The sequence below is a fragment of the Carassius gibelio genome, chromosome A3 (genome assembly GCF_023724105.1).
Source record: "Carassius gibelio isolate Cgi1373 ecotype wild population from Czech Republic chromosome A3, carGib1.2-hapl.c, whole genome shotgun sequence".
Taxonomy (NCBI): Eukaryota; Metazoa; Chordata; class Actinopteri; order Cypriniformes; family Cyprinidae; genus Carassius; species Carassius gibelio.
The window spans coordinates 7,367,357-7,377,348 of NC_068373.1; the positions used below are offsets into that span (position 1 = coordinate 7,367,357).

Consider the following 9,992-nt stretch of genomic DNA (forward strand, 5'->3'; position numbering starts at 1 on the left):
TTTTTTATCGGATAGGCGTTTCGTCCACGCGGATCCGGCGTTTTCATCAGGAGAAACCGCTATTTTTTGAAACCGGGTCCAAAAGTGGAAAAATTTGAAAACGCCGTCTTTGCGTTTTCGTCTGGACGGCTAATCCGTATATTTTCTGAAACGATGAAGTCATCAGCCCACGTCTCCCCCCTAATCAGACACCTCTACGTCACGTAACAGTAACAAAAACATGACAAACACTGAACGATTGTGCTTTTACTAACTAACATTAAAACTGATTAATAAATGTATTGTTCCATGTTCGTTTGTGTACCACGCGCAAGGTTTATGAGCATAGTCTAAGTCTTCTTCTCTGTTTTTAGTGTATCTCTGTGGCAGAATTACAGCGCCACATACTGGTCTGGCATATATACTACATAATTTTGCGGTTTCGTGTGGACGCGGATATTCTTGACGAGGAAAAAAAGATCGGATTGGGATAAGCTCCGTCTCCGTGTGGAGAGTCTGAATAATTCAGAGCGGCTGTCAGAGAAAGCCTGTTATGGAGAAGGCTATCTATAATGTAATGGAGCCGGGTGTTTCTTCTGCGTTGTGTGTGTATTGAGTTGTGAGAGGAGATACAGTGACATTAGTCTTAGCAGTGAGAGACTGCATGCTGGACATGGCCAAGCAATAGAAACCACACCTTCAGCTGCAAACTTCAACGAGAAATGATGCAAGTGGCGGCTTTTGGGAAATTTTCGAGGAAGGGCTGTGCCGCATCCAACAGTTTCAGCAGATATGCCAGGATTATGACATAATACACAGTTAAAGAAGAAGGTTTTTACCTTTATTTAGTTTACTAAAGCACAACGAGAACATTTCAAATGTTTTCACTGGCCGACTTTTTTTATTTTGGATAAAAGATGGTGCATGGCTGGGAAACAGAGGGCGCCTGAGATCATAACCACAACACATCTTTATTACTGTTTCCAAACATACACATTATACTACAAGTCACACATAACAGAGTGTAATACCATGCTGTTTGGACTTGAACCAGAGTATATTTATGTAAATATCACACATGAACTGAGCTCATAAACTTATAGGCTGGACTTTCCCACTTGCTCCTGACTAATTTGTTTTACTATTGTTTATGTGAATTATTGAGCAAAGTGAAACTGTTCTCTTGCTCAAACTTTCATATTTATGGCAATTTAGAGCGGAGGCCACAAAAGTGCCCCCAAAAGTATCTCAACACTTCAGTCACAATTAAAAATGCACGGGTCACAATGCACATCTTAGACCAAGACGGTGTATCAGTGAGTTTTAGATTTCCACATGTACACGAGTGCTCACAAATTTATTTGAAACTGTGTATTGTGCCAGTGTATTTTAAACAATAGTCTATAATTTTAGTTATTATTTTAGTTTAACCTTTATTGAGAGCATCTATAATTAAACAAAAACAGAACAGTTTTGATATTACGGGGAAAAAAGAAGACATAAACATAAAATCAAATAAAATAAAACTGAAACTCGATTGCGCATGCTGAGTTGTGAGCAGCTGTATGATGGCGTCCTCTAGTGGTCAACAACTCATTACAGGTGAAACCGTCTACATTTTACATAAAACTAATATTGAGGTGTATGTGTTGGCATATTAGCATTTGCCAATGATAACTTGAATCTTATATAGACTATTAAAACTGAGACCAATTTTTCAATGAAAAGAATAGCAATGTGACACTACTTGAATTTGGTTTAAACATGCAAATTTATAAAATTTCTGTAATGATATCAAAGCCACCTTTAGTTTACTGGAAGAGGAAGGTCTACAATGATCAGACTGAAAACAAATATTTCGTGGTCACACAATAAGGATGTATTTGGAGTGATTTCACACACGACTGGCACTAATGAAGACTTGCTCTCTTTACTCTCAATACAATGCTTGTTAATGGGACTGAGACAGTCTGCAGCCTCCTTGACAAGAGTTCAGGTGTCAGACTGCATTCAGCAACACTATGTAACGCATACTAAACTTGTTTCCACTCAAATGACACATCATACAGTCCTTTTTAGTCACTGATGTGTTTCAAAGAATGAAACTGTCAAGGGGATAAACTTCCAACACCACTGGCTCTCAGGACAGATTTAAAGTGTTAAGAGGTTAAGCACATTACTTCAGATATTAAAGGGGGTCTTTATGAAGGAATAGGGTTTTTGCAGGTAATATAGACGGAGGATGGAGAGATACAAGACAGACTGTCCTCTTGAGAGCTCTGTTAATGTGGCTGAGAGGTTTCCTGATAAAGAAACGATACAAAAGCAACTGTTGCAGTACAAAGCTTCTGCATCTCTTACATTTATTCATTCACTCTTGAGCTCTGTCCTTCTTTAAGCAACCGCCAATCCACAGCTCAACAGTATAAAATAATAATAAAAAAATCAACAGCCTCTGAACGAAAGAAAGAAGCAGATCATCATCCTTTTCAGTCATTTTAAGGGTCTGACCAAGAAGAAATAATTATTTAAAGTAATAACTGTGCATTCGGTTGAAAGTGGAAAAAATGACAAAGTAATTAAAAAAATAATAATTCTACTTGTTGAGTTCAAACAGTTCACTGGAATATGCATTTATTATTTTTGTTTGTCTTTCAATACAACACCATCAAATAAACCTTTTTCATATTAAAAATATTATTTAATAATAATAAAATAAATAATAATATGATAAATAATAATAATAATAATATGAGCAAATCAAGCTGACAATATTAGGAAACTAAATAATTTAAAGGGATCAAGATCAAGTAGACAATTAAGTAGAAATAACTCTTTAAAGTAACAACTGTTCATTTAATGTGTAGTAATAGATATTTTTCATTTTGAACAAAAATATGATCGTCAAAAAATATGGTTTATCACACCAGAAATCCTGAAAAAAAAATTGCAAAACAAAGCTTGCTTGTTGAGTTCAATCAGGTGCCTGGAATGTGCATTTTAATGATGTTTGTCATTTGACCCTTATTTTATTCAACAACATCAGATTACCTTGATTTATTCAAGCGAAAATAAATACATAAATAAATAAACATGCCAACATCCGGATGCGTCAGACCAGGTAACGCTCGTAACAAATGTACTTTTAATTTATATAAATATGTTTTTTTTTTCAAAGCAAACTGAAAAAAAAGTGACGTTATAAAGGTGGCTGGAATGTGCGTTCAGCATTGTTTTCGTTTGATTGTTTTATTCAAGGAACTATATAATTTCCTCATCAGCAGCATACAGTGTTTTTCCTCGTCTCGTTTGTGAAATATCGTTTCTCTCGCGCTTTGTCCGTCAGTGAAGAAGTGGACGCGCGTAAAACACAAACCTGCGCGCTCGCGATTAAAAGCCCAGTCACCATAACAACCACCCGACCAATAGAAGAGCGGGGGTCTGTTTACACGGGGGCGTCGCGTTGCTGGGTGACCGGACAGACGTCCAGCAGGTATTAAACCGGCCCCGAGCTCCTGCTGCCCCGGAGACCGTGAACCGAGACGCGCCGAGACACCACCTCCGGAGTTATTCCGCCTTAATCGGAGAAAGTTTTTTTCTGTGTGTTATTGGATGTTATTTCCCCATCACTCAAGCCTCCTCGCAGTAAAGACAGGTGAGTTGAACCAAGTGTTGCTTTTTGGACTAGACACCACGAGCCTATTATCATTTAAAATATGTGTTTATATGAAAAAGTAATCAGTTGCTTACATTAAATGTATATATGTATATTATTATTATTATTATTATTATTATTATGTCTGTGTGTTGTTGTCTCTGTGTACTGGAAGGTTATGTCACTAAAACAAATTCGTTGTATGCGCAATCACACTTGGCAATAAAGCTCTTTCTGATTCTGATATAACTTACTTGTCTAGTTACCAACGTGATAAAATTACGAAATGCGAAGATGGTTGATAATTATTGAAATAACAACAATTATTTTAAAAATTTGTAGAACTATAGAGAAACCCATGTGATCTTACGTTATAATAGTAATAATTATAACAATAATTATAATTGTAGTTAGATTTTCTTAAGCTATACACTGAAAACATCTGATAACATCTAAGTTGACTGGATTTATTTAAGTCAGACTGTTATTTCAATAATAATAATAATAATAATAAATTATGCACTTAACATGATTTTATCCAAAGCAACATACAGTGCATTAAGGCTAAACATTTTTACCTAACATGTGTTTCCTGGGGAGCGAACCCACAACCTTTTGCACTGTTAATGCAATGCTCTTCCACTGAGCCACTTTATGTATATATATTAATATAATTGCAGATCAGCTCAGTTGACAGTGTAAACATCTGAATACTGAAGGAAAAAGTGTATTTTGTGAGCTTCCTTGAACCCCGATGCACCTGCCGTGTTAAGGAATGTCAGTGGGGATCTGCTCTATTGTGTGTTCACAGACACCAGTTACGAGCTGTTGTAAACCTGACCTGTGAAGCTTCTGGAAACTTCTATGACCTCTATAAAGAAAGCAAACGTTCTGTCTCCTCAGGATTTGTCTGGGACAGGACCATGCTGTCTGTGAGTTACACGGACCCCTGGCCGGAGGGCTCGGTGGGGCTGGAGGAGGAGGTGGTCACGGCCGCCGCTCAGGCCGAGCAGCTGGACCGGAGCTCAGTCGAGTGCAGCAGAAGCAGCTGCAGCTCTGACACTTTAGACGACAGCCTCACCAGCCTCCAGTGGCTGCAGGAGTTCTCCATTCTCAACGCCAGCGCCTCCCAATCCAGCCATCCCCACAGCCACTTCTTCGGGAGCCAAGCAGGCTCGGATGCTCCCTCGTCTCCTTTAGCAGGAGATCCGGCGTCTATCGGTATGCCGCTGACCCCTGGCAAACCCACAGCGGCGTCTTTCTACAGGACGCCTTGCTTGTCAGCTCTTCCTAGCCTGGTTGCTCACGGACACTGTCCGGATGAAGTCGATTATAAGACCAACCCTCATATCAAGCCACCGTATTCATATGCAACTCTCATCTGCATGGCCATGCAGGCCAGTAAGAAAACCAAAATCACTCTCTCATGCATCTATAAATGGATCACAGACAACTTCTGCTACTTCCGCCACGCAGACCCCACATGGCAGGTAAGATGCAGCAGTCAAACTTTACAACTGTTTTAGTGTTACAGAATGCCTTACATTCATTTGCACTTTAAAGATGCACTTAATAGAAGGCTTACACTGAGACCCGTGTCATTTGCATATCTGGCAAAGGGTATTTTGCTATTGTTTGAGCAGAATGGAGTGAGAGAAAGCCTTCTTAGCACCTGCTGAAGTGGATTGTGTATTGGAGAGAGACCAACAGAAACCTTTCAGAAGCCTGTTGTTTAGAGGCTTGATATTTTTAGCTTTTGGATGAATACCAAACAGAGTAAGAGCTTTTCCAGCTTAACTGCTCAACTAACGATGTGTGCTCAGATGAAAGAATAACAGCAACAGTGTATCGTAAGGTGTCATGTAAAAAAAAGTTGGGCATTGGTTTCCTTAAAACATGTTTATAATTTAATCTGCTTTTCAAAGTGAGGCAAGGAGGAAGAATGAGCTCCGAAGTTGGATATTTTTAAAGGATTTAGATTGTTTGGTGAATTATTAATTAACCACTTAGCCATAACCTCTTTTCTGTGAAGAAAATGTAGACATTCGCTCAGAGATATTTAGATATTTTAACTTAAAACAATGTTTAACCAGGGCCAAGAGGTCAGTGCTTCATTTAAATGTAATTAGCTTGTGGTGGCTGGCATGCCTGATGTGTTGATACACCGTGGAGGCATTTAAAGACCATATCAAATCAAAACATTTAGACATTTTAGCTTTGTGGTCTTGCATACTTCTGAAAGTTGACAAAATGACCATTTAGTAGTGATATAGACATTAAAAATAACCAGTCTTCCTCTCCTAGGAATTGATACACAAATATTGATGATGCATTTTGAACTCACTTGCATATGAAACAATTTGTCCAATCAAATGTTTATTTTATTTTTTTTTGAATGAGAATGCCCCTCCCCATTCTGACTAGCAATAGCAAGTAGCAAATGAGGTCACACTTTATAGTGAAGTTCAATTTGTTAACACTAGTTAATGGATTAGGTGTTATGAAATAACACATTTGTAAACAGAATAAATTCATTTTATTGATGTTAATTTATGAACGTACTATTGTTCACTGTGCGGTGCAGTCACATTAGCGAAATTTAATTTGCATAATGTATGAAGCACGGATCACACAGAAATCACTTTCAAACTAGGCAACGTGACGAATTCACATAAAAACTTGAACAAGACGCAATCTTAAATTCTCAGTCGCACAAATTTCTCTTAAAATGACTAAACTTTGATGAGTAACAGTAAATGTGACTGCACCTTTAATGCACTAATATTAAACATGTTTTAGCATACGTAGAAATGAATGTTTACCTAGAATAATAATAAATGATGTGAAAGTATTGTTCTTTGTTTATGATACCTAATGCATTAACTGATGCTAACAAGTTGAACCTTCTTGTTTAGTCTTACAGTGTGAAAACTAAAGCCTAAATTAATCAAAAGCCTAAAAACAGACAAGCCTAAAGACATGTCCTGCCCAAAATTCGTGTTTTAAACAGAAAAGGACAAAACCTGCACTTAAGCTTTTTCACAGTGTCTTTAATGCATAACTTCCTTGCGTTTAAGTGCATCATGATAATGGAAAATTCCAATACACAGTTATACAAATATAGATTTTCTCCTTCATCATTGCAGAATTCCATCCGCCACAACCTGTCGCTGAACAAATGCTTTATAAAAGTCCCGAGACAAAAGGATGAGCCAGGCAAAGGTGGGTTCTGGAAGATCGACCCCCAGTACGCAGAACGCCTCCTCAGCGGTGCCTACAAGAAGCGCAGGATGCCCCCGGTGCAGATCAACCCAGCTCTTCAGAAACACCTCAGGATGAGCTCTCACGCTGGACAAGCTGCAGCCACTGCAGGGATGGACAGAAACCTCTGTGTGAGTCCCGAGTCCCAGCAGCTTCTGAAAGAGTTTGAGGAAGTCACGGGAGCCGATCAGAACTGGGACCCTCGTTTGGCTGAAGCCACCATGTTGAATTGTTGGGTCTCAGGGAAGGGGAGCAAGAGGAAACAGCCGTACACACACAGGACTGGTGGGAGCAAAGCTCCACGATGTTCAAGCTCCCCACTGCTGGCCATGGACGACCAGGAGGACTTAAGCTCCCTCAAGGGCAACTTTGACTGGGACGCCCTGCTAGACTCGGCCTTGAATGGAGAGTTAAGCTTGAACGAAGGAGGTCCGTTGAGCTCTATACCACAAGACGAGGACTTGATGGTTAGAGGCACCCATATCAGCCCCCTCGAACCTCCTGGAGGTGTCATTGAGAGCCATGTGTTGATGGAAACCCAGATGAGCAGCGAAGCAGACTTTAATGAGGAAACCTTCCTGGCCACTGCATTCCTCCAGAGTCCCTGGTCGGAAGTGGAAGAGGGCAACCGTACCGACTTCCTCTGTAGCTCAACGGTCAGCATCGATCAACTCTTTGACCTGGGAGACTCTCTCGAAGGAGACTTAAGCAGTAAGATCGAGTCTCTCCTTTGAAGATTCAGGCCTCTGGACACAAACAAGTCTAGGAACAAAGAGGGTTTGGACCATTTACCCCCAAAGATTTCATGCTGGATTCCATGAAGCCCACATGAAGATGTATTTTTAAGAGTGTATCTATTTCTAATACTGATTTTTATGATTATGTTTTTGTATTTGACATGTTATCTACCTGCATTAAAGCTAATCTAATCAAGTTCCTTAGCGAGTCCTTAAAATCATCTATCAAATGCTTGGAACTTGGGATTCGGAGACTGAACATGTACGGATGGCACTGGAAGTAGAAAAAACTGAGATGCAAGCTTGTTGTTTACAATTCAAAATCACATACCAGGAAATGTAAGTGAACGAGAATAATTTAAGAAATGAACAGTTCAAACACCCTGTGGATGAAGTCAAACGTATTATACAAATTGTATCATATTCAACCAAATTCTGGAAGCAGAAATTTGAAACAAACTGTGCAAGTGAAATTGTACATCATGCTGCCTTTCTTGTAACGGCAAAACTATGGGCTTTCAGTGAACACTCTTAAAAATAAAGGTTCTTTATTAGAATTCATGGTTCCTTTAAGAACCTTTAATGTCCACGGAATCTTTCCATGGTACAAAATGTTGATTTAAATATTCCTTACACTAAGAAATAGAGGTTTGTTTTAAGAACCGTTCACTGAAATGTCTTTGGGGAACCAAAAGTGGTTCTTCTGGCTTTGCAAAAGGTCCCTTTTGGAACCTTTATTTTTAAGAGTGTGTTGAATGCTGCTTATTGCAGTTGATATCATGAAGTCCCCAGGGCTACACATTTTGGATGTCCCACCTGATTTATAACATCAGCTAATTGGTGGAGGCTCTAAGACCTGATCTGGATGTGCCAGATAAAGAGACGTCCATAATGTGCTGTTCCTGGGCTCCTCCAGACCAGGACTTTTGGATGAATTGCTGAAACTGAATTGCTTAGGTTTTTAGCGCCGAGTGGCTGATATGATGAAAATTGTGTATTTTGATAGTGTAACTGCACTAATTGAATGGATTGTTTTTTTAGGGTTCCTGCCCATGTTGGATTATTTGGTAGGTAAAAGTGCCAAACTTTCTGTCTTGCAGCTGGATTCTAGCACTGATAGATTTCTACATGCACATCTAACCACTTTCATTCACATATTGTGTTATGAGTGTTATGCTGACGTCATACAAATGATATTTCACATCAAGACTACTTGCATCCTCTTAATTTAGATTGTTAGTACTAAGAAAAGTTAAACAGAATGAGTTACTGGCTTAGGAAGACATGTCATTAAAATAAATAATAATAGTGCTTTATCCAGAATGGACAAGCATAATTTGAGCTCAAAAATGGACCCTAATCAGTAAAATGTATCTTGTATCATTCAATTGGGTTTAGAAATATCTAACCTTTGCATGTGCGTAGCAAAATAAATGGCAAAACAGAAATATTTTTATGTCAGAAAACATATACGTCTATCTGTGTGCCTGTTTGTGATGAATAGATGCACCCAAGTTTAGTAATGCAGCCAGTGTATATGATTTAAATGATTTTATAACAACAAAACTTATTCCAAAGATTCTAGTAGGTGTATTAATTGTTTTTATTATCGTACTTGTCACTGTTCCGTGAGTTTTACAAAATTTTGACTTCTAATCCCCCTTCCTCCATTAACACAGTTAAAAATTCAATGATGCCTACAAAGTGTTCAGCCTATTTAAAGATATTGTACTTAAGATTAAAATATAAGACAGATAACTCATGTTGTTGTGTGTGTAGTGAGTAAAAGGGCTGAAAAACAGACCTTGAAGCTGAATAGTTTTCTCAGAGCGACATCTTTTACTCAGTTCATGCTTGATTCCACTCCATTTGTGCTCTTGCTTTTATTATGCAATGGGAGCAAGACGTGCATGTGTGTGATTTACACCAGCATCTCTCTGCTTGTCTTATTTTGGGGGTGTCGCTCTCTGTGTGTTGGGGGGGGGTTAGGGTTTTGTTTGTGCTCAGTGAGATTCTCGTACCCCCCATGGGGTCTGACGGGGACGACGTCCCACGCCCTCATATATCACTGTGCTTTAACATAGATCAACAGGACCTGGCATTCGTATTGGGAAGCTGGGAAGCACAGGAAAAAAGTGTTCATTGTATGTTGGGAGATGCTCACAAAATCTGTCAACAACATGGTTTGGATCAAAATCTGATGAAAGAAAGGATGCGTTCCAAATGTAATAAATGAATACCTTTAGGATGGATATTGTATACTGTATACTGACTAATATCTTTTGGGTTATCACCCCTCTCAAGAGAGGTCTGGGATAACCAATCCAAGCTGGAATAGTCTTTCCGGGTAAAGTGTCCTC

General features: G+C 39.0%; 1 protein-coding gene across 1 annotated transcript; it reads left to right on the top strand.

Annotated features, from left to right (window-relative positions):
• The first annotated feature begins 3,319 nt into the window (after window positions 1-3,319).
• LOC127945039 (forkhead box protein J1-A-like) lies at window positions 3,320-9,390 on the top strand. The gene is made up of 3 exons (XM_052541553.1): window positions 3,320-3,634; window positions 4,538-5,124; window positions 6,781-9,390. The coding sequence occupies exons 1-3, from the start codon at window positions 3,592-3,594 to the stop codon at window positions 7,627-7,629; spliced, it is 1,479 nt and encodes a 492-aa protein (XP_052397513.1). The 5' UTR covers window positions 3,320-3,591; the 3' UTR covers window positions 7,630-9,390.
• The last annotated feature ends 602 nt before the right edge of the window (window positions 9,391-9,992 follow it).

Coding starts and splice junctions, on each gene's coding strand:
- LOC127945039 (XM_052541553.1), top strand. CDS start 3,592: ATGTTATTTCCCCATCACTCAAGCCTCCTCGCAGTAAAGACAG. Junction 3,635..4,537: donor CCTCCTCGCAGTAAAGACAG/GTGAGTTGAACC, acceptor CTGTCTCCTCAG/GATTTGTCTGGGACAGGACC. Junction 5,125..6,780: donor ACGCAGACCCCACATGGCAG/GTAAGATGCAGC, acceptor TCATCATTGCAG/AATTCCATCCGCCACAACCT.